Below are 23956 nucleotides of genomic sequence, written 5' to 3'. Positions count from 1 at the left end.
GAGAAAACTCAATCCTATTCTGCTTTTCCACCAGGCAGAGATTCACTTCTCTATGAAGAATAAAGAAACTAAGAACCACACATACTCAATATTAATTGACCTATGATAGGCTGATGTTTTAATAACTATTAGCCATGTTATAGCCTTAAGAATGTCCTGGTGTGCAATGGTCCTGCTGGTCTCTCCTCTGAGAGCCTCTATCGCACCTTTTCAGTGAGAAGATATTCTCTCTTTTTGCTACCCTGGGAGAGGCTCATCAAAGACAGAAGGGGATTTTGTTATCTGACCCCAGAGGCAATTATTACATAACGGTGACTTTGGAAGGCCATTCTCTCTAAGATACTAATTATAACAACCTGGAGGATTTCTGCAGTTAAACTGATGGCAACCATTCCCATCCAAAGTTAATACTCCAGGCAATAAAGGAAGCTGGTGAAAGACAATTGTTTTAGCAGTGTGGCTATTTCAAGTTGCTCGTAACCAAAGTTGCATCATTGCAATGACTACTAATCCTGGCATGCTGGTACTTTTTCTCTTGTGAGTTATGAATCTCCTGATCCTCACCTGCCTTTTGAAAAAAAGCTGTCATTTGTGCAATCTGTGGTAAACCTCCCTCTCTCTACTTCTGCAAATTTGCTCATTACCCCTCTTTTCTAGCATGATTTAACATTTTAGAATAAAAGTGAAACAGAAAAGGTGAATCAAGAAGAACAAATCTGCAAAATGTAGAAAGCTAGTCTTGTTGAAAAGATAATAGAAATAATATATTACTTGATGCAGTCATGGATCCCAACTGAATACATGCATCAATACTCATGAAATACATATTGTGTATTTAAAGAGAATGGAAGGAAGGGGATGGGGAGGGGAAGTAGGAAAAGTAGGGGTCGAAGGGGAAGGGTAAAGGGAGTGGAGGAGAGGGAAGGGGAGGGTAGAGGAGGAAGGGTGAGGGGAAAGAGAAGCAGCAGCTCAATTTAACATAATCTAAGCATGTTTCACAAAGAGAAATAAACATGAGATGATGAAGAATAACATGCACCTTCCCAGTCTCATTCCGATTTTACATATGTGGAATAAATGGTTTTTCCATCATTTTAAAACTCACCCAATATAGGAACTTAATAGATTTTTTGTCACTAGCAGAGAGGCAGCAATGACCTGATCTCCATATCTGGTCCAGCTTTAATTCAAGCGCCTTCTGTGATATTCCAAGGGACACCAGAAATTTTAACAATTATGTCACTGCTATTTTTACTCTTTGAAATTACTCTCATTAGCCTTGAACAATAGTGCTAAGATAGTCCAAGCTTATAAAGCTTGCTGGGTAGATATTGTGTAGATGAAGCATGCAGGAACATGGGAACCCACAAGATCTGCTTGGAGAGGGAGAAGCAAAGCAAATCCAACCCCTGCCCCCTGACATACACGTACTCCAGGCATTTCTCTCACTTCTCATCAATACTAGGGATGTGTTTATCATTTATATCCTTGGATTTAGGTATTGAGGACAGCAAGTATGTTCTGCATATGGGGTTATACATTACATGGTTATCAATCATTTATGCCCAAGTTCACATTCCATTTTCAATTCCTACCAGAAATCAGTGTCGAGAGAACAGGATGCTGACAAGGCATTTCAATGATGGGAAGGAGAGGGAAACAAGAGAAAATGGAACCTTCTGAAAAAATTACGGGCAATGGAGGGGCTGAAAGGTGTAAGGAAGGCACCAGTGATGAGCTGGAGTTTCTCCAAAGGAAAAAAAATGCTTACTTCTCAACATTGTTGAAGATTGGCTCAATTAAAATGAACCACTGGAGGATTTTCTAAACAGTCATAGTCTGAAGTAGTAGCAGTGTATAGCTGTACATGTTCTGGAACCTAAATATTTTACCAGTGGGAATATATACTGGAATGCCTTTAGATTTTTTTTTTTTTGTCAGGACTTTCGGGACCAAATGTTATTGAGGCTAAAGTGAAACAAAAGTCAATCAGCCTAAAATGAGATATCTTAAGAGGGAAAAAATATCAACTCCTTTCATAGACATATCTGGCAATTTTGATTATAGCATTTGGTAATCAGGAAAAGGCTACCATTTATAGTTTTGGCACATAGTATGGCACACCTATGTGGCCAGTACAAACTGGCTAGTACAAGTGGTAGATTTGTACAGCATGTTTCCCTAACTTTGAACAAAATCAAATATTTTTACTCACGAGGAGCCCCTTCAGCCATTTCAATAGCAGTGATTCCCACGGACCACACGTCACTCTATAAAGGAAAAGATGACCCCAAAAATGTCACTTAAAAACAGGAAACTGATAGTATTTAGAATCTCAAAACAATCTTTGGCTGAGAGGAGGTGTCAATGCCTGAGTCATTTTATGGGTTTTCTATAATGAAGCTTAATTATAGACTGTTATAGGAAGATATTATCTGAGCTTGTGACCAACCAGTACTGCACTACACAACAAGTTGATGTGGGATGGAATTCAGTGCTAAGGAAAATTCATTTTGCTATTGTTACCTTAACTGAAATAACAAAAGGAATTCATTGTAAAGAAGTCCTATCCTACCAGCAGTAAATCTTAGGTAAATTGATTTAACTCTCTGTACCTCAGTTTCACTCTACATAAAGTGAAGATGATAATGGTATCCATGTCATAGAACTAGAATGAGTATTAGATGAAATTATATATATAAGCACTCTCAGTAGTTCCTTGAATATAGTAAACTGAGGATAGAAGTATTATAATTCTAGGAAATTACATTCTGGGAGGCTCTAGGAAATGACCTTCACTACTATTAACTGTACTTTGATTTTTTAGAATGAGGAAAGGGCACAGACCTAGAGGTACATTGTTTGGCTTAATGACTCCTAAACAGGTTAATTGAATTTTTAAAACACCTGTTTATACATGGATTGGCTTCAAAGGGTTGTTGTGATGGTTTAAGTTTAAGCTTTCTTTAAGTTACATGTGACTAAAAACTTAAAAATATAACTAATATGGGTTTAGAGTCCTTGGAAGACTGCCAGAAATTGTACAGCTATATAGTATTATTTTTACAGCCAGCCACTTAAAGAACATTATGTTTCCATTGTCTCCATAGCTCCTAATAGTATTGGACTATAATAAGCTCTCAGTAGATCTGCTTGCAGATCAAGCAGAGGGCATTTAAGGGAAAGGGAAAAGAGATGAAACTTGAATTAATCAACTTCAAGTATTGAGTCCTAGGTTCCACACAACGAAACCACAATGAATTGTTTGGATGACTTATGATGTGGAGAGTGAGTGTGGTTTTTCCAGTCTATAGCAAATGGCGAGTTTTCTTTCCACATCAGCTTTTTGAAATGTGTACATAGATGTATATTGTCCAAATTGCAGCTTCAGTGGAAATTTTAATAAACAGCATGAATTGTTACTTAATTTGTCTATTCCACTGATTTTCTGTGGTTTGGAGGTGAACCATGCCAAAGATTTTCTCCATTACCCCGAGTAATCAAATTATTATTTTTTTTCTCTCTGGAGCTAAGTTACTGGGAGGATTAATAATTGACTTTACATTTAGTCATTTTTAAGTTTACAAAGCACTCTTTCCCTGGAAGTTAAATTTCCATATAAAGCCACATTATATAATGTTTTTACCAAGAAGTTGCAAGTAATATGAACTAGACATTCCTCCTCAAATATGGATAACTCCCAGTGGTCTACTCTGTCTACATTCTTAGAAAATATAATTTTTATGCATATAATCAAACCACACATAGGAATAGTGGCTTGCATTTCCTATTAGTCTATGTTAAAGAAAGAGCTCTCTGATTTTTATTCTTTTATTTTATAATTTAAAATAAAATGTCAAAAGTCCTTTCCAAAGTTTAATTCCTACTATCCGAATCCTCACACTTACCCTGTAATCATAGGAGCGTCTGGGGTCCTCGTCACAGTCAATCACCTCAGGTGCCATCCAGTACGGTGTCCCAATGAAGCTATTTCTTCTCCCGTTAGCTCTGCTCACCTGGGCACTCACTCCAAAATCCACTGCAAAATTCATTTGTCAAAATAATTAATCAGTAACAAAAAGCGCAATAAGTTATTGCCAATACAAAAGCCACAATGGATAACAGATTTTCATTTCAGCCCAGCAAACTTTACCATGAAGTCTACTCCATGAATACTGGGAAATAGGATTTTGCTGGTATTTATGTTGGAAAAAGACTCAGCAGTGCTATTATAAGTCTACAGTAGCTTTGACTGAATGTTTACCATGAATATTAAAAATAAAGTTCCATCAGTACACCCTGAACCTCTGAAGTGATAACATATGTAGTGTTTGGACCTGCCACCAAGCTGGAGGAAAACTAGCACTATAAGCAACATCTAAGAAATCCAAAACCTGTTAGTACTTTATTAGGAAACCTCATTCATGATATTAGAAAGTCCTATCACACAGATAAAGAAAAATGAGTTTTATGCTAAAATTTAGTTTAAGTTCTTCTATAGATCTTCTGAATCAGATGCAAGTATTTACTGTGGTATCCATATATTTACTGTGGTATTTTATAGCTTAGACCATAAAAGTTCAGTCTTCTATCCATCTGTGGGATATATTATATGAAAATATTTAGTATGGTATCCTCAGAAACAGACAGAAAAAAGGTTAAAGTAGACGGGTTATTTAGTCCAGAAAAAATAAGACAGGGATGAAAAATGAAATAGATTCTCTAATTTAGAATGGTTTCCAGGAATCCGGAGGATGGCAAACAACCTTTACTGAAAAGCAGTTTAAATAATATAGGAAAAGAAGACAAAAATTTTAAATTAAGGGTTTAAGGCAGTGTTAAAGGAAAGAGTAACAAGAACAATGACAAAATGTTCATAATACATGAAAATCATCATTGGGTGTTGCAAAATCTCATTACCTGGATATTTTTTTGAGAATAGGTTACATCAGAGCTCAGCATTCTCATTATCCCTGAGGCCAACTTTAAGGACCAGGAAATACCTATGAGGGTTATAAACTAATACATGACCTTCGGAGAAGAAAATGAAAGGAGAAAAGACTAGAAGAAAGAGTGATGAATGGAAGAGAGAGAAAAAAAAAAGAAAAGCTGAAATTAAAACTAGAGATGAGGAGTTCCCATCATGGCTCACCAGAAACGAATCTAACTAGTATCCAAGAGGATGCAGGTTTGATCCCTGGCCTCGCTCAGGTGGTTAAGGATCTGGCCTTGCTGTGAGTTGTGGTGTATGTTGCAGACATGGCTCGGATCCCGCGTTGCTGTGGCTGTGGCATAGGCTGGCAGCTACAGCTCCGATTGGACCCCTGGCCTGGGAACCTCCATATGTGCAGCCCTAAAAAGAACCCCCCCCCAAAAAAAAACACAAAAAAATTGGAGATGAGACCTCAACAGTGGCTCATCCAATCTTTTCTTTAATGACCTAGGGACCAGAATATGAGGATTATTGATCAATTGCAGTTGCAATACAGTCATTGTTCAGTCTCTTTCCCTTCTGTCATTCCTTTTGGCTGTCATTTGGTTTGGCCTCTGCAACCTTCTTATAATATGTTTTTTAAAATATACAAGGGTTTAAGAAATCTAAAACTAAATGTATAAGGATTATGTATATAATAAGCTTTGTTAAAATCAAATCTAGTGCTAAAAGGTCTCTCCTACAGAGTCAAGAACATGATCTTTAGGGCATGGACTTTGTGACAGATTTTAGAGCGGCTTTTCACTTATAATTTCTCTTCTGTTTCAAATGGCAGTGTTGGCCAGCAACTTCATCCAAATATATGGGAGTGCTGCCACATGTGAACATACAGTGTAGCCTTGTAATATCCTACCTACCCTGTATTTGAATGTGAGATCCAAATGACCCTCATGTATTTTAACAGTGTCTTAAAATGGTGTCTCTAGTTTTGTAGCTTTTAGACAAAAAAGACATATTTTGTTGAAATAGTCTTCACTTATTTCAAGAACAATTATTACCTCATGCTTCTTCCACAAATATTCAATGAAAAGTGTTCTCAGTGAATGAACTTTGAGATTTAGCAGGAAAATGGGAATCATCTTAAGGTCATGCCAGAGATATGGTAGGCAATAATTAATATAGTTAAAAATAATACAGGATTTGATACCAGTGGTTTATGCTATATCAATAGGTCAACTACCATTACATAATACTGACATTATTCATATGCTATTATTTAAAAAACAACCAACAATATTTACTTTAAATGTTAAAGAGTGAAATACATTGTTTCCTGTGTGCTTGTGAGACAATATATGTAGTTATTTTCCAATAAATTATGTGATTCTGGACTCCAGAATAGAATGCCAGGAACTCTTTGGCCTTTTGATTTCTAATTTTGAATTTGATTTGGATATTACTGGAGCATCATTTTAACTGATAGTGGCTTTTTAAATATTCAAGGAAAATTCCAGTGAGGTAATTTGTGCTTAATTTAAAAGTTCTTTGATATTCTTTGGAAAACATGGCTCTGTGATGTGAAAGAATTGTCTTTTTGTTTAATCCCTTTCTATGGCACAGAAATTTGCACGTGGTAAATACTCAATTCACTTTTTGAAATAAATGTAATAGCTAAGTCTAACAGAGGGTAAAGCAATGACCAAAATGTAAAACTCCCATTATACTTCAAAAGTTATTTTTATCTATATGACTTCAGAATAGCAGTTCGGTGTATCTTTCTCTTGCCCACCTCCCTTCCCAAATGCATTTTCAAATTTTGACTTGTTTTGCAGTCATGGAAGACATTAGCCTAACTAAGTAGAGGGGACTGTTAGTGACAAGGTAGAAAACACAGCAATCTTAAAGGATTTTTCTCCATTAAGATATTTTGGGGAGTTCCCATTGTGGCTCAGCAGTAAGGAACCCGACTAGTATGGATGAGGATGCATATCTGATCCCTGGCCTCACTCAATGGCTTAAGGATCTGGCATTGCCCTGAGCTGCAGTGCAGGTCTCAGATGCAGTTCAGATCCTGTGTTGCTGTGGCTGTGGCGTAGGCTGGCAGCTGCAGCTCCAGTTTGACCCCTAGCCTGGGAACCTCCCTATGCTGTGGGTGTGGCTCTAAAAAGAAAAAAAAAGATATTTTGGGCTTCACTTAAGGTATTATAAGAATAAACTTACCTAGTTTTACTTCAGCATTATGAGTCAGTAGCACATTCTGACCTTTGATATCCCGGTGAATTACACGGTGTGCATGAAGATGAGCTAAGCCCTGCATGTATATATATATATATATACATTAATATAAAAAAGCAACATCAATATATATTTTAATCTTTTTCTGGTGCTGTTCTTAGTATTTTGGGGGAAACTTTTGGTAAAAAAAAAGCCAAAAAAAAAAAAAGCCCAGATTTGCATTTTTTAGACAAAATTCTTTCTTTATGCTGGAATTACTACAACCAATTCCTAGAAATACTACTTTTGGCTATAAGGAAAGGAAAATAAATCAGGACACCCATCAAATAAAAGGAACATGAAAAATTAATGTTTGTATACATTGGGCCATTTACCTTCCTTTATAGCCTCAATTTTTCCAACTAACCAAAAGAGAGCTTAAATATCATAGTTCAGCCATTATTTTACTCTATTCCTCATCCAACCATCTGTTTAGTCCACAATATTTTCTAGTCAACATTGTAGGATGAGAATTGTGGATGGGGGGTATGGAAGTTCATTTTAAAGCATTTGCAATTTGTTTTGTCTTACCATGCTGTCTCTGGACGATTCACCACTAAAACTAACCTGTGTCCTGGCTAATCTGTGCTCTGGCTTCATTGATATTGCTCTAGATACTAACCAGGCATTAATAATAGAAGTAACAGTAAAAACAACTAATATATATTGAGTTCTTATTCTTTGCCAAGCACCATGCTAAGTGCTTTATTGAGTAAATTATTAAATCATCACAGCGACCCTTTAAAGAAGGTGCTAACACCACCCCAAATTATGGATGAGGAAAAGAGATTTAGAGAAATTAAAAACTGACTCAGGTGGGACCTAATCAAACTGACAAGCTTTTGCACAGCAAAGGAAACCATAAAAAACAAAAAGACAACTTATGGAATGGGAGAAAATAGTTTCGAACAATGCAACTGACAAGGGCTTAATCTCTAAAATATACAAACAATTTATACAACTCAACAGCAGAAAAAAAACAAAAACAAAACAAAACAAAACAAAAACCAAAAAACAAAACAACAACCCAATTGAAAAATGGGTAAAAGACCTGAATAGACATTTCTCTAAAGAAGATATACAGATGGCCAACAAGCACATGAGAAAAATGCTCAACATCACTTATTATTAGAGAATGGCAAATCAAAACTACTATAAGGTACCACCTCACACCTGTCAGAATGGCCATCATTAACAAGTCCACAAGTAACAAATGCTGGAGAGGGTGTGGAGAAAAGGGAACTCTCCTACACTGTTGGGAGGAATGTAAATTGGTACAACCACTATGGAAAACAGTATGGAGGTACCTCAGAAAACTAAATATAGAACTACCATATGACCCAGAAATCCCGCTCTTGGGCATATATATGGACAAAACTTTCCTTGAAAAAGGCACATGGACCCATATGTTCATTGCAGCACCATTCACAATAGCCACAACGTGGAAATAACCTAAATATCCATAGACAGATGAATGGATTAAGAAGACGTGGTATATATATATATACACAATGGAATACTACTCAGCCACAAAAAAGAATAAAATAATGCCATTTGCAGCAACATGGATAGAACCAGAGACTCTCATACTAAATGAAGTAAGTCAGAAAGAGAAAGGCAAATACCATATGATATCACTTATTTCTGGAATCTAATATACAGCATAAATGAACCTTTCCACAGAAAAGAAACTTATGGACTTGGAGAACAGACTTGTGGTTGCCAAGGGGGAGGGGGAAGGAGTGGGATGGACTGAGAGTCTGGGGTTAATAGATGCAAACTATTGCATTTAGAGTGTGTGGATGGCCAATGAGATCCTGATGTATAGGACAGGGAAACATATCCAGTCTTGTGCGATGGAACTTGATGCAGGATAATGTGAGAAAAAGAATGTATGTATATATGTATTACTGGGTCACTTTGGTGTACATTAGAAATTGACAGACCACTATAAATAAATTATAATAGAAAAAATAAAAATCATAAAAAATATTTTTAAAAAAGTAATTGACTTAGGGACACACAGCTAATACATGATGAACCAGACTTTAAACTCAGTCCAGAGTTTGTACTCTTAATTAGTTACACTGTTACCACAAGTGAATCCAATTAAGATGGGATGAAAAAATATTCTAACATTTTCTCAGTGGTGCTATTCCGTTCTGTTAATATCCTTTTTAGGTAATCCTAAGCATAGGAGACACAAAAATATGAGTTTGGTAGATCAAGAAATTTGCTACCTTCATCCAATTTGGTATTCAAAATAAGGGACATTTTAAAAGTAAGACATTATTTGGAGAGGATATCTTTCTGCAAAACAGTCGTGCACAGTTTGGGGCCATTGGTAAAACACTGGCTTCTTCGACTTCCTGAATCTCTAATGACAGTGCTATGCTTTTTTTTTTTTTAAAGAACTCTATAAATCATAATAACCTGATAAATACTCCAAGTTGTTATATCCATGATCCTTTGAACACTATAGTCTGACTTTGACAGAGCCATTAAAGGCCATGATTTGGAAGGATCTGCTTATCCATCTGGTGTTCTACCTTAAAGTTTAATGATATCACCTGAAAATTTGTTTTCTCTCAAACCTTTTTGTCTTTTCAGTATCCTGATCCAGATGTTATGTTTAGAATTCTTAAACCATCCTATATGAGCAGGTAAAAGGTACATTGTATATTTTACCCCCAGGCTTTTTCAAGGCCAGGGGAGAATGACTGTATGAGTGCTCACCTGGAGGATTTCTCGGCAGATATAAGCAATCCAGTCTTCTTTCAAACTCTGATTTCTGGTCATTCTCACTACGTCAGTGACTGAACCTGCTGCACATAACTCCATCACCATCTGCAGGGAAGTCAGCAAAGTATCAAAATTTAGAAAGTAATTCTCCAAACTATCTGGAAAGTTTTAGTTCATATGGCTTGTATTTGTATGTAATGTTTAGACATTTAGGCACTGCAAAGACTGGCTCAATTGTCTGGTGGAAGGCTAGTGGAATTAGAAAGAAATGGAAAAAACCCAAATAGCTGTGGAGGGAGAGAATGCGGGTACTACACTAGGGATTTTTAAACCAGGAGGTGGGATTTGAACTAAGCCTTGAAGGATAGGTAGTGTTTGGACATGCTGAGAGGGATGAACATTCAATTTATTGAAAACAGAATGAATACATGCCTTTAGAAAGAAGCCTGTGCAGAGACAAACCTGAGTGATGACTGGAAAGAGTTGAGGGAACAGTTTGCAGGTAGGGAAGCAGGATATAAAGGATATCAAAACAATTTACACTTAAGAAATTAATACTAGATCTGTTTTTTATTGTTGTTTTGTTTTTATTTTCAAATTCTAGTATATTTTCACCCAAATACTGGTAAAATACAACTCCAGTTGGAAAACAGTCAGTTGAATTACCATAGGGCATTTTTTTCCCAATGACTTTATTGCTAAGGGAAGTCTATTTTAAGGCTAATATTTTGGCCTCCAGAATTTTACTTTATTAATAATTTTAATTTCTCAGGAAATTTATTTTTGCCACTAATGAAACAGGTGCCCAACTAGTAAATTTCCTCCACAGATTAGCTAACTAGAGGACTGACCCAATGTGAAGGAGAGTGTAACTATTATAATTAACTTTGCAAACTTTTCTTTAAGCACAGGTTTATGCATTAGTGCCCATGCCAATACTGCTTTGTCAATAAAACAAGACATATCTTCTTTTTTTTAAAGGCAAGTAAGTTAATTATTACCATAGATGAAAGGAAGCAAAAGAATGAACCTCAAATCATGAATATTCAAATAGTCTACCTTATTTCCTTTTGGAATACTAAGATTTTCTTTTCAGAAAATTACTCCCTTAGTTTATATTTGTTCAAAACTGTATATCACATGTCTTTTACCTGAGTATGCTCTCTCAAAAAAGAAGAGAAGAAACAGCCTGACAAAACCAACAATACAGATAAACCACAAAAGGTTAATTTTCATGTCAACCATATAGAATGGGCACAACTGTGGTAATGCAAGGGGCTCATTCTGAACCATGAAAAACCTGAATTAAAGCCATTTACTAAGAAGGACAGTTGGAAAATCTTGCTAGTACTACTGGAGTCAGAAGCGTTCTACTGTGAAAGGAATGCAAGGCATTCTCATTTTCCTGGTTTTGTAAGCACAATGCTTGGCACATACACTTTATAAATGGTAATTATTTAGTCATTTACTTTCTATTTATTCTAATTTACATTGGCAACAAAGTGTGAATGGTCCCATGAAAATTCTTACCTCCACAAATAACTTTTGCATGCACTGCCTATTCATCCTTCAGATCTCAGTGCAAGAAAAAGTTTCTCAAGGAAGAGTTTCCTATTCTGTAACTTAATTTATATTCCTTTGTCATTTGCCCACACAGAAGCATGTTACTTCCCTTATGATCAATTATACATTTTTGTGTGATTATTTGATTGATATTTGTCTTCACAAATAGCTGTAAGCGCTAATGGGCCAGGGACATGTCAGTTCAGCTTATCATTGTATTCCCAGTATCTAGCAGAAAGCCTGGCAAATAGATGAATTTTGATATATGTTTGATATATGAAAGACTGAATAAACTAAGAAATAGATCTAGTGAAGAGACAACCTTATTATGGTCAGAGGAAAAAATGTGTAAGTAAAATATATATTAAAAGACAAGTATATGCCCAAAAAAAAAGAAAAGGAAAGAAAAAAATTGTAGCAGTTAAAGATGTGCAGTGATACTTAATAAAATCTGAACTGGAATTGTCAGAGAATAGAGGACTTAGTTAACCGACATTTGAGTTTAAAATTATAATAGGGTTAAAATTAAAATAGGGTTAAATTGAAAAATCTCTAAGTTTGAGGGTTATCAGAGCAGTAGAATCAAAATCGCCTCTCAATTTTTTTTTTTTTTTTTTGTCTTTTTAGGGCCGCACCCACGGCATATGGAGGTTCTCAGGCTAGGGGCTGAATCAGAGCTGTACCTGCCGGCAGGCTATACCACAGCCACAGCAACAGCAGAGCTGAGCCACATCTGCAACCTACACCACAGCTCACTGCGACCCCAGATCCTTGACCCCCTGAGCAGCGAGGCCAGGGATGGAGCATGCGTCCTCATGGATGCTAGTCAGATAAATTTCCATGAGCCAATGAAGGGAACTCCTCAACCTGTTAACAAGTGCAAATTTGTGGACCCACACCCCAGACCAACTGAATCAGTAACAGGGTAGGGCTCAGAAATCTGTGTTTTATCAGAATCTCCATGAGATTCCGATGCAGGGTAAAGTTTGAGAACCATTGTTTCAATTCAATCCCTTGTTGAAAATCTTTCTATAATGTTCACCATCCTATTTCCTAAACTCCACATATAAAATATAACAGTCTGTCCTTGACTCTTGAAGATCACGAAAAGTCTCAGTGATTATTTTTAAAAAATACTACTCTTGGACTAGAAATCGAAATGTAAGCAAGTATACACTGACCACAGATTATGTTCTAAATATTCTTTTTAAAATAAAGATATCCTTGATCAAAGCCCATTTTCTTGTGATTTGATTATGTCTCCTGTTTGTGGGAGACATAAACAATTCTGTTAACTGCAGCATGTAACAGTAACAATTCTTTTAACTGCAGCATGAGTTTCAGTTAGCATCTAAAACATATATCTCATTGATTTGTAATTCATGATACTATGGGCATGAAGCCTAAGAAAAAGATCAACTAACCATTTAGAAAACAGTTTCTAGGAATTATGCTTAAACATAAGTACATATATTTAGCAAACATTTAAAATGCACTCATATGCTCACCTCAAATGCTAACTAGAATCGATATTGATCGAGTCATTATTCCCAAGTCCATCAGGTATTTTCCTTAGCTATATATACCTTTAATTTATGAGCAAATGTGGTAATTACATCAAGTGAAAAGCAGCAAAACTTAATCTGGAAAAAAATTTGTTAGGTATTTCCAGTGTTCCTTTGAGTCTTCTCCAATCCTATCCCTGAGCCCCTTGCTAGGCACTTAACTTAAACTTATTTTTCCACATTTTATCACTCCCATTTCCAGAAATCTGAGTACATTTTTTTTTTCATATCATTTTGAGTAGCTGAATACTTAAGTTTTCCTGTAGGTGCATAAAAGTGACATCTCAGCTTATGAAAGTGTCTGTGCTCAAGACTAAGTCTTGTGGAATAAAATTGAAATAACTAAATACACACCCAAAGTTGGTGCCTCTGGCCAGGGGGGCTCAGCTTGAAAAATGCACCATAGAAGGACACAATGTTTTTGTGGAAAGAGTACTTCTTCAAAAGATTGAGTTCAATCCTGAGATCCTCTTCTTCATCCTGCAGAATAAGAATAGACAGTAGAGGTCCTAAGCTATGCCATTCAATGACTATGGAACCCTAAACTACAGTAGATCAAAGAAGGAGGATCCTAGGACAACCCATTATATCTCACAGCAATTGATATAAAAAAAAATCTCAAATAGAATTGTCAGAATGGAGATCTCTGATTAATTGGGAATTTGGGAGAAAATAAAGGTTAATTAAATACATTTTTTAGAAATTATTAGTATTGGAGTTTCCGTTGTGGCTCAGCTGAAACAAATCTGACTAGTGTTGGACACCGGTTCGATCCCTGGCCTTGCTCAGTGGATTAAGGATCCAGCATTGCCATGAGTTGTGGTATAGGTCACAGACATGGCTTGGATATGACATTGCTGTGGCTGTGGTGTAGGCCAGTGGCTACAGCTGTGATTAGACCCCTAGCCTGGGAACCTCCATATGCCACAGGTGCGGCCCTAAAAAGACAAAAAAAATTTATCAGTATTACATTTTATTTTTTATTTTTATTTTTTAGGGCCACACCTGCAGCATATCGAGGTTCCCAGGCTAGGAGTTGAACTGGCGCCACAGCTGCTGGTCTATGCCACAGCCACAGCAACACCAAATCTCAGCTGCATCTATGACCTACACCTCATCTTGCCTCAGTGCCAGATCCCCATTGAGTGAGGCCAAGGATCCCACCTGCATCCTCATGGATACTAGTTGGGTTCTTAACCCACCGAGATACAACAGGAACTCTAATTAAATATCTTTTAATTCAGTGGTTTTCAAAGTGTGATACCTGGACCAGCAGCAATGGTAACCATACAGCTTTTTTTTCCTTGTCTTTTTAGGGCTGCACTGGCAGCATGTAGAAATTCCCAGGCCAGAGGCTTAATTAGAGCTGTAGCTGTAGCTGCCAGCCTACACCACAGCCACAGCAATACCAGATCTGAGCCAAGTCTGCGACCTACACCACAGCTCACGGAAATGCTGGATCCTTAACCCACTGAGCAAGGCCAGGGATTGAATCCATGTCTTCATGGATACCACCTGGGTTCTTTACCACTGAGCCACGATGGGAACTCCTCATTGTATAAAGTTGTCGCTGAATGGAGTCACCCCAATAAAACGTAAAATTCAATGGTTTTGAGTATATTTACAAAATTATGCAATCAGCACCACAATAAATTTTAGAACATTTTATCACTCCAAAAGGAAACCCCATACCCTTTGCTATCACCCCAAAATTCTTCCACACGCAGAATTAAGCAACCACTGAGATATTTTCTCTCTATAGATCTATCCTTAACATTTTATATAAACAAAAAATGATATACTACGTGAACTTTTATGACTAGCTTACCCCCCCCAAGATTCACTCATGTTTTAGTACACACCAGTATTTCATTCCTTTTCATTTACCATTCATCACTTGATAGATATTTGGGTTATATCTACCTTTGGGCTATCATGAAAAATGCTGCTATGAGGGTTCACATCAATTTTTTTGAGTGTGTGGATACATGTTTTCATGTTCCTTTGGTGTATACCTAGGAGTGAAATTACTAAAGTAAATGGTGATGCTATATTTAACATTTTGATGAAATGCCAAACTGTTTTCCATAGCGGCTACATGATTTGATTGGATTGGATTTGATTTTTAGGACTCCACCCTCTGCAGATAGAAATTCCCAGGCTAGGGGTCAAATCGGAGCTGCAGCTGCTGGTCTACACCACAGCCATAGCAGCCTGGGATCCGAGCTGCGTCTGCGACCTTACACCACGGCTCACTGCAACGCCAGATCCTTAACCCACCAAGGGACGCCAGGGATCAAATCCTCATCCTCATGGATACTGGTCGGGTTTGATACCACTGAGTCATGGCAGGAACTCCTTTTTTTGTTTTGTTTTGTTTTGTGGCTACATGATTTTACATTCCTAAATCAATGATGGTTCTCATTTCTCTATAGCTCACTAACACATTATTTTCTATTTTATTATTATAACCACCCTAGTGGGTGTAAAGTGGTATCTTGTGGTTTTGACTTGCAATTCCCTGAAGATTGGTGATGTTAAGGATCTTTTCATGGGCTTTTTGGCCATTTTATGATTATCAGAGGCAAGTCTAATGGAAAATCTTTGCCCCTATTTTTAAATTGGGTTTCTTTTTTTTATCATTAAATTTTAAGATTTATGTATATATTCTATATATAAGTACTATGAAAGGTATATGATTTGCAAGTATTTTCTCCCATTCTATAAGTTGTTTCACTTTCTTGACAGTGTCTTTTGAGGCACAAATTTTAAAATTTTGATGAAGTCCAACTTATCAATTTCTAGTTTTCTTATTTATACTTTTGGTATCATATCTAAGGATCTATTGCCAAATCCAAGGTCACAAAAATGAACTCCAGTGTTTTCTTCTAAACATTTTATAGTTTTAACTCTTACATTTAGGTTTTTGATCTATTTTGAGTTAATTTTCATATAAAGTAGAATTTTTCTTTCATATTCATTCTTTTACATGTTGGTATATAGTTGTCTCAGCATTATTTGTTGAAAAGACTAGGCTTTCCCTGTGAATCATCTTTTCACCCATGTCAAAAATTAGTTGACCATGGATATATGGAAATAGTTCTATTTCATTGATCTATGTATCTATCCTTATGCTTGTAGCGCAAGGTCTTGTTTAATTTGTGATTAGTTGCATTTTAAAGGTACTGGATTGATTTGTGCTGATTTTTCTTTGTCTTTTTAGGGCTGCACCCGCAGCATATGGAAATTCCCAGGCTAGGGGTTGAATTGGAGATACAGCTGCTCCCTATACCACAGCCATAGCAATGTCAGATCTGAGCCGCATCTGCCACCTACATCACAGCTCATAACCCACTGAGCAAGGTCAGGAATCAAACCCATGTCCTCATGGATACTAGTTGGGTTAGTTACTGCTGAACCACAATGGGAACTCCTGTGCTGATATTTTTAAAAGATGTGTTTAAATTCATTTATTTCCCTGGTCACTACGATGGTAAATATATAAAAATGCATAGGCTTGATTTATCCTCAGAAATATTATAGAAGATGACAGCCATTACCTATATCCATGTAATGTTAGTGGAATCAAATGGTGTAATACACAAAGTATTTTGAAATCTTTGGAAGGAGAATGCAGTAAATGCAAGGTATCAGCATACCGTTTCTCTATTACTTAACCTATGCATTTAAAATAGAGTGTGGGAGTTCCCGTCGTGGCGCAGTGGTTAACGAATCCGACTAGGAACCATGAGGTTGTGGGTTCGGTCCCTGCCCTTGCTCAGTGGGTTAACGATCCGGCGTTGCCGTGAGCTGTGGTGTAGGTTGCAGACGAGGCTCAGATCCCGCGTTGCTGTGGCTCTGGCGTAGGCCGGTGGCTACAGCTCCGATTCGACCCCTAGCCTGGGAACCTCCATATGCCACGGGAGCGGCCCAAGAAATAGCAAAAAGACAAAAAAAAAATTAAATTAAAATAAAATAAAATAGAGTATTATCAGAAGTATACTTTTCTCTCTACTTCTTACTGTAATCTACAAACATGTTCTCAAAACTTTCATTTCCAGCACATTTGTTATAGTGGAGTGAAATGAGAAGGAATTCCATCTCCCTAAGATTCGGCCATGTCTGCTTGTACCATGACAACCAACCAAGTAGTTTCCATAATCCTGTAACAATTCTTAGCCAATCCAAAAAAAAAAATGCTCATTTCCTAATAATTTGTAAAATTTCTTAAAATATTAACTTAGAAAGAGATAACTTTTTTTTTTTTCTTTGTAGGGCCATGCGTGCAGCATATGGAGGTTCCCAGGCTAGGGGTTGAATTGGAGCCACATCTGTCTGTCTACATCACAGCCACAGCAACACAGGATCCAAGCCACGTCTGCAATCTACGCCACAGATCATGGCAATGCCAGATCCTTAACCTGCTGAGTGAGGCCAGGGAACCCACAACCTCATGGTTACTTGTCAGATTCATTTTTGCTGTGCCACACACAATGGGAATTCCTACAAAGAGATAAACAGTTTGGAATTTCCAATGAATATATCATTGCTTTATGTATTTAGGTGTCATAGCCCTAACTTAAAGGAACTTACATACAAGGAAGTAAGGGTCACATGCATGAACGACATAGCCATTGATGAATACTAGATGGTGCATCATGAAGTTGAGGGTTGTGTGAAATGAATCAGAACATGATCCTGCACCTGACAAATGGATTCACAACCACAGTTGTGAATTCCTACTGTAAATTTCATTTTCATTGTAAATAAAAAAGCATCTACAAATAAGTGATATCATATGGTATTTGTCTTTTTCTTTCTGGCTTACTTCACCTAGTATGAGAATCTCTAGTTCCATCTATGTTGCTGCAAATGGCATTAGTTTGTCTTTTTATGGCTGAGTAATATTCCTTTTTATATATGTATCACATCTTAATCCATTCATCTGTTGTTGGACATTTAGGTTACTTAGGGTTCCCAGGGGGAAAGGAGAGGGCGTGGGCATTTTGGGGTTTTTTTGGATGCAAACAGCTATGTTTGGAATGAATAGGCAATGGAGCCCTACTGTACAGCACAAGGACATGTGTGTGACTGGGTCATTTTGCTGTACAACAGAACTTGAAGAAACACTGTTAATCAACTATACTTTAATAATAATAAAAATAAAATAATGAAATATAAAAAGCACCTATAAAAGTTCAATTATATAATTTTTCAGGAATACTCTTATTGTACAAAGTGAAATATATTTACAGCATATGAAATATATTTTAAATTAAAGATATAGTTAATCTCCTATTCTGAAATCCAGTGAAAAAGATTACCTTCGACTTCTTTTGGGCAATGAATTAGAACAGGGCCAATTGTCATTAAAAGCCATTAAGGGGTAAACCTCTAACTATGTTTAACTCTTCCGAGTTTCCCTCACTTACCTTGACTTGATGACCTGGAGATGGGGGAAATATATCTGTAGAACATTCTTTAGCCTTTCCCTAGGATTTTCCAGTGGATTTATCCATAAACATTCAACTACTAGAAAAAAAATCTGGGCACATGTGTGTCTTTGAGGGAGTGGATGGAGCCTTATTTCTTCAGCTAGAAAGCCTCATGACATGGTCTCTTTTTATTTATTGTGTGATAAAGGCATGAATGATAAAACAATCAAATTGTAGCATGAGTATTATATGCAAATTCAGTTTCCAGTTTCATCTCAGCCTCCCAAAGAAGCTCGGTTATTAAGCTTCCTTCAAATTCCCTTAACCTGTTTTCTACAAAGCTAGAAGTTGATCCTTGTGGCTTTCATTCTTGCCACGTAGGACCCTTAAACTTTCTTCTTCCCTTGTAATGTGGCTCTTTGAAATGGTAACAGTATGTGCCATCATATAGAAATAAACCTCAGGAACTAGCAATTCTATATGTACAGGGCCACTCTTAGTTCCTAGCAAGGCACTAAAGTCCTGCTGAGAGAAATATGAACTCATAAAGACTGCAGCATATAACAATGAGATGTTGGTGTGCAGATAAGAACACAACAAACAGGCTAAAGAGAAACACAGATAAGATTGAGTCCTTTAATTTGTTTAGTAGTTTGATATCAAAGAGCTAGTTTCCTTTTCTTTCTGGGTTCGAAATTTCATGTTCCCAAGCAGGAATGAGAATTGTTGGGGTCCAGGCAGCTATGTAGTTGCACTTAACCATATTTTAACTCTGTTATAGATAGGCCAAATATTCTGGTGCCATTTTACCTATGAGAAACCTGAAGCGTAGAGAGGTAAGACCACTTTTCAAAGTACTTCTTAGCTGTTTACCAGTAGACCTGGCATTTGAATTCAGTTTCTGGCTTTCCACATCATTGCTATTTCCATAAATCCCTGACTTAATGTGATGTCTGTGCAAATCACAAACTTATCCCAAAGGATTCAGGATGATTTCAAGATACTAACTGGCTGATCAGTTTGCAGTTATTTTTCTTAATAAAATATAATCAGAGAATTCAAAGTTCCCAACTAGAAAAACTTTTAAGAGTGGGTTTCCCACATAAATGTAAACTCTCCCAAAACCAATAAACCAAGATCAGATATGTTTGGAAAGCATTAGTATGTTTGCCATTCTCAATTAACAGGAAGTTGAGCTTGTGAGAAACATATAAGTACATTATATCCATCAGGCCAAGTGGGTAATTTAAAACGCTCACACATATCCCAGTAATATGACGCTACAGTATTTCCTGGCTCAGGGCCAGTTGATCCCAGCGTGGCTAGAATATCCTGCTTTTTGTCAAGAAGAGGCAGCCCAAAGATGCCAAAACTTCCTTTGCAACTTCACCCAATTCTAGAATCAAAATCCTTTTCCCTACAGAAAAAATACCAGAGCCAGTTTGGAGATGATATTTAAAGAAGTTTATTAACACAAATGTTTGATGAAGCCAGAGTTAGTCAAACAACTATATTTGTCATACCTTAGCTTTCATAGCTTCTTTTTTTATCTTATTTTTAACATTTTTGTATTTAAAAATTTTTAATAGTGTATAGTTGATTTACAATGTTGCGTTAATTTCTGCTGTACAGCATAGTGATCCAGTCATACATATATATACATTCTTTTCCTCATACTATCTTCCCATTGTTCTATCTCTGTGCTATACAGTAGGACCTCATTGCTTATCCATTCTAAATGTAATAGTTTGCATCATGGATGTAACTAGAAATTTTCATACTTTCATAGCTTCTTGATCTACCAAAGCATGTTATTAATCAGTACTACCTGTTTATGTTTGGATATGCTTTTGCTCCCAAGATACCCTGCAAACAAAATAGAAACTTAAAATAGGAGCCTATTTTGTAAACAAAATAGTATTAATCAATGAATCATGAAACTGTTTACCAATACCTTCCTAATATAACTAGAAAGTTCTTCTGAGTATAATTGTTAAAGGAAAAGATTATTTTTAATGTGCCTGAGAGCATACTTATTAAGACAAAGAATGTTGAAAATATTGAATACTAGATAGTTAACTGCAGGGGAGAAAATTATGAAAAAATACATCAATTAATTATATTGATAAGAGCAAAATTCTACATTTAGGCCCACAGAATATTTCAATAGACCACTAACAGCTACATTATCAACATCTACTGAAAAAGAATTTGCTTTGCCAGAGCTTATTCTAGAGCCAGAAAATTATCAGAGTATTAGAGCTTGCTTTATAAGTCAGTTAAAAAGCCTCAGGTAGAAAGCACCTTCACACTCCTTCATGTATTCAAGTACTGTGCCAGGTGTGTGAACATTCTTAGGCTGGGTAACCTGTCAGTTTTCTGTCTTGTACTGTTCTTACACAAAAAAGAGTAGTTAGTCTTCATTTGGCTCATATACAATGGCAACGTTTCTTAGAGTCATAATTGGGGGGGGGGGGAGGAAATCTAGTTAGTCCAGAAAACCATCTAAATGGTGTGAAAAGGAACTCACCAAGGCCAATTTTAGGCAAAATTCACTCATGTTCCCATTATCTCTTTTGTTATTATTCAGCTAGAGGGCTCTATGTGCTGTGGATTTACTCAGTCCTTCACCCACAGTCAATACTTCCTTGCTCAGGGAACCTTTTTTTTCCCAGGCTCTGTTTTCTGATATGCGCTAGTGTTCAAATATGATGAATGAATCTATGTAAACATGTTAAAATACATGAATATGATATCACTTTTAAGCAAGAACATTTTAGTGGTGGTCTTCTAAAGATAATAATACAACACAAAGAGATTAAAGTTGAAAATTAAAGGCAAGACAGCTTGGAGGGGCTAATAAGGACTTTCAGTACTCACACTGTATCTCCACCCGACAGACTTTTGATATTTATTCACTCTTACTCGCCTTCCTATTTCGGGTAAAGGGGTCTGCAAAGCCAAGAACAAAATATTATTAGACCCACTGGTATACTGTGAAAATGGTTTATTCTTAAGTGCCTTGTATTCCTTTAGTATTATATGGAAGAGGAACATAATAGTGTTCCTCTCTCAATTTTCACTAATAGTTTTAATTTAAAAAATCAGATTTATATATATATAGAAAAACTTGGCATCAAGTTTGCAGTAACAGAATTAACTGCCATATTAATGGGAAATTACAATTCAATGTTAGTAAAGTGCTACTTCCCCTAACAAAACAAGATAATTGACACTATCTATGAGCTGAAAACTATACTCTAACTTAAACTAGTTAAATAGGAACACAAAGTACTTAAGGATAACTATTTCGAGTTAGAGTATCTAAAATGTAGATTAAATGTCGGTCGAAGTCTCTGAAATTAAAAAAAAAGAAATAATATTTCTCAAAAAGTGTTATTTGGAAGTCATGGTTATTAAGGTAAAATATATCCAAAAACCCTTAAAATCCATTGAAACTCACATTGGTTTGCAAAATTTGACATTTACTGGCAAAACAAAAATCACGCAACACTTTTAAAAGTTTTAGTAGGAGTTTCCACTGTGGTGCAGTACTACAGTGGGTTAAGAATCTGACTGCAGCAGCTCAGGTTGCTATGAAGGTATGGGTTTGATACTCGGCCTGGTGCAGTAGGTTAAAGGATATGGTATTGATGCAGCTGACTGCAGCTACAGCTCAGATTCAATCCCTGGCTCAGGAACTTCCATATGCCATCGGTGTGGCCATAAAAAAAAAAAAAAAATTTCAAAAATTCACTTTCTGCACAAATTGGAAAAGAACAGTTTATGGCATTGACAATTCAGTGAATATGCACAGTTTTTCAAATATAATATTTGAAAATTTTCCTTTAGAGTGCACTGAAGTGAAGATGTTTTGACCTTTGCCATATCTGCACTAATATTATCTTGAGAAAGTGAGGCACTCATGTTAAAGAAAGAGGAAAGAGATCAGGGCTTAGCAAATCCTATGAAATTATGTGATGAACTGCAACACAGCTTTATGAATTTTAGCAGGAACAGGGCCAATTAAGCTGTCTCTCTTGCTCATCTGTCGGAAAATACATAAAAAATGTGCGTCCCAGATAAGTTATTTCTTTCTACCTATCACTGAGTATCTAATGGTTTCAGTTCTTAAAAGGAATGGTTGGGAGTTCCCATCGTGGTTCAGTGGAGATGAATCTGACTAGCATCCATGAGGACACGGGTTTGATCCCTGGCCTTGCTCAGTGGGTTAAGGATCCGATGTTGCCACAAGCTGTGGTAGGTTGCAGACACAGCTTGGATCCTGTGTTGCTGTGGCTGTCGTGTAGGCTGGCGGCTACAGCTCCGATTCGACCCCTAGCCTGGGAACCTCCATGTGCCATGGGTGCAGCCCTAAAAAGATTTTAACAAAATTAAAAGTAATGGTTGGAGAGTGAAAAACTATGGTGAAATGTAGAAAGATTAACAAATATTAGAGGAAACCTATTCTTTACTGTCCCTGCAAACAGACAATCAACTACAAATAGACAAGAATACAGATTTTTTCATTTTGGTAGAATACTAAAATATATAGCACCTTTTCTGTGAGTAAAAGTTTTTATGTGTAAATAAAATAAATCAATAATAAAAATCAATAATAAAAATAATATGCTAATGATAGAAATAATATTAAATGATATGCATAATAGATCCAGATTGAGATAATTATATAAAACAATGATATAAGAAACAAATACAATATTTTCTGAGCTGTTTACCCCAAGATCATAGTCCACTAAGGGAACAGAATACAGACAGGATATAATATTACCTTACGAGCATTCATCACTTTAACAGCTGTAAATGCACCAGTCTTTTCATGGAGTCCCTAAAACATAGGATAGTAATAAACATCAAATGCTGGCTATATAATCCATTAATCAAGAAGCAAAGTAAAAATATTGAAATTAAATAAGGTTAGACATTGTAGCCTATTATTAAATATAAAATATTATATAGAGATGAATTTTAAGGTACTACATAGAGAACAGAAATATTAAATTATGAACATTTCAAAGAAACCCCAAACATTTCACTCAAAAAATCAAGCAATTTTATGTAGTTTTGCTTTTTATGTCTGGTTTGAGTAGTGGACATGATTGCACATTTGAAAGTACTGCTTTCTTAGTAATTTTAATCTAGGTCTACATGGCACCAAAGCATCCAGATAAAAAGTAAAAATTTCAGACTGGAGATGGGAAAAAAGGAAATATTCTACTGAACATTTTCCTAATTTATTATGTGGTATTATGCAGACATACCTTTCCACTGAACCCCTTTTTATATACTAAAAATGTTTTTTTCCATAATGATCACAGATAAGAATTCATAATTCAATGGCCTCTAAACCTTTTAGTGTGCCTTCAATCATATGAAACCAAATATATGTATGAATAGAAGTTCTGAAAGATTCTTTCTCATTG

The 23956-nt window shown here is 36.2% G+C and overlaps 1 protein-coding gene across 19 annotated transcripts in view; it reads right to left on the bottom strand.

The window, feature by feature from the left end:
• NRK (Nik related kinase) overlaps positions 1–23956 on the bottom strand; it is a 128864-nt gene that overhangs the window by 51808 nt on the left and 53100 nt on the right. For all 19 annotated transcript variants that reach the window (XM_085008031.1, XM_085008032.1, XM_085008028.1 and 16 more), the window contains exons 3-9: positions 23305–23361; positions 21393–21464; positions 13432–13557; positions 9944–10054; positions 7154–7244; positions 3909–4039; positions 2216–2270 (exon numbers count right to left, since the gene is read on the bottom strand). In XM_085008031.1, the coding sequence (XP_084864157.1) occupies positions 2216–2270; positions 3909–4039; positions 7154–7244; positions 9944–10054; positions 13432–13557; positions 21393–21464; positions 23305–23361 (643 nt within the window). The remainder of the gene's footprint in view (positions 1–2215; positions 2271–3908; positions 4040–7153; positions 7245–9943; positions 10055–13431; positions 13558–21392; positions 21465–23304; positions 23362–23956) is intronic.

The sequence above is a fragment of the Sus scrofa genome, chromosome X, assembly GCF_054392235.1.
Source record: "Sus scrofa isolate SSC_HxYL_T2T_F1_AM1 chromosome X, Sscrofa_HxYL_maternal_Yorkshire_Landrace_v2.0, whole genome shotgun sequence".
Taxonomy (NCBI): Eukaryota; Metazoa; Chordata; class Mammalia; order Artiodactyla; family Suidae; genus Sus; species Sus scrofa.
Note: the sequence above shows the minus strand (reverse complement) of the source record. Positions and strands in the feature narration are given on the sequence as shown.